Source organism: Hippocampus comes, unplaced genomic scaffold, assembly GCF_001891065.2.
Source record: "Hippocampus comes isolate QL1 unplaced genomic scaffold, H_comes_QL1_v1.1 C16997861, whole genome shotgun sequence".
Taxonomy (NCBI): Eukaryota; Metazoa; Chordata; class Actinopteri; order Syngnathiformes; family Syngnathidae; genus Hippocampus; species Hippocampus comes.
Window position 1 is genome coordinate 248 of NW_017841888.1, and position 1413 is coordinate 1660.

The 1413-nt window shown below is 38.1% G+C and overlaps 1 protein-coding gene across 1 annotated transcript; it reads right to left on the reverse strand.

Moving 5' to 3' along the window:
* Positions 1 to 207: 207 nt before the first annotated feature.
* LOC109509774 (4-hydroxyphenylpyruvate dioxygenase-like) lies at positions 208 to 1058 on the reverse strand (the record flags this gene model as incomplete). The annotated part of the gene is made up of 3 exons (XM_019859622.1): positions 208 to 690; positions 778 to 820; positions 906 to 1058. Coding segments are annotated over 3 exons (288 nt in total), but the record flags the coding sequence as incomplete, so codon positions are not given.
* Between the last annotated feature and the right edge of the window lie 355 nt (positions 1059 to 1413).

Below are 1413 nucleotides of genomic sequence, written 5' to 3' on the forward strand. Positions count from 1 at the left end.
GTTTTTGAGACATGGCGATCGATTAAAGTAAAAAAAAGTAAACTGAGTTACGAGCTTTGTCATGGAATGAATTTAAACTTATAAAACAGGGTGCCAATGCATCAATTTATCAACCGGGTGTTAACAGAAATGCCCGATGATTTGTTATTAGTTTAAAAATGACCAGTTAAGTTCGCCAGCAAACGGTAAAATGTTAGCGTGTGGGAAAAAATATTAAGATGTTTTTTTTTAAATGCTGCCAACCGACTGTATTCTTTGTAGTAGTACCTATAAATGACCACTAGGTGTATCGATGCGGAAAAATCTTACACCGTCGTTAATCAGGCATCTTCAAAGGGTGAGTAGTTTTTAATTTACAGTATTTTAGGTTTATATTTGCTTTATTATACAGTGGTTAACTTTTTTTAACACGTGTATGATAGTTTGGAATGTTAAATCGAAGTTTTGTAATGTGACAGGCAATTGAGTTTGCTTCAGTCACCAAGTTTCCTTTGCCTCCAGTTGAATCGGTTAGTATTTGCAGAGTTTTAGAGACGTTTCAGAGAATGTGCTGTGGCTTTCTGGCATGTGATGTAATTTGTAACAGTTCAAATGCACCTCATTTTACCTTGATTAAGTAGTCACAGTCCTCCACTTGGAACGCGATGTCTTTGGCGCCATCTCCGTGCTTCATCAAGTGCGCTCCCATCTCTGACAGGACATGCCATCATGTTGATATTACGGTAATATTTCATATTTTATCTACTGTTTTCTCATATGCCTTCACGAGTTTCTTGCCTTCATTTCCAGGATTGAGTGGAGAATCAAATGCAAATATGATCTGTTTGGAGTCAAGAACAGAGTCAAAATACAGGTTGGACATGTAGCTTAAAATCTGTGATTTCAGGTTGTTCAAGCTGCCGTACCTTATCTTGCCTGATGACATGTGAGACGACCTCTCGGCTGCCAGTCTCCAAGCCCTTGTAGGCCAGAGGCTCAAAGCCCATCTTGTCACAGTAGAAGGATGCCGCCTGAAGACAGGACAAAAAGTCTTTTCTATGAAGGTAAAGTCTGCCAAATCATAATATTGCCAGTGGATAATTCGGTCCCACTTCTGTGCAGCCTGGCTAAAACAGCACATTTCATTTTTATTTAACTGCTGGATGGGTATCTTGTAGCTAAAAATAATGAAATGGTCAAGGACTGTAAAATTGTGAGAGGGTATTAATTAATGAAAAATATTAGTAAAATATTTTGATTGTGTTGCATTTCGAACATAATTCAATCATATCCCTGATTTTATTAGACACCTTTGAAGAAGCACAATCTTGTGCCTGATTATAAAGAATTCTGCTTTGTCTAGCATAACCAGAACAGGGGTCAACAACATGGTGTCAGTGGGAACTAGCTGGGGTTCAATAGAGTTGAGAAGTC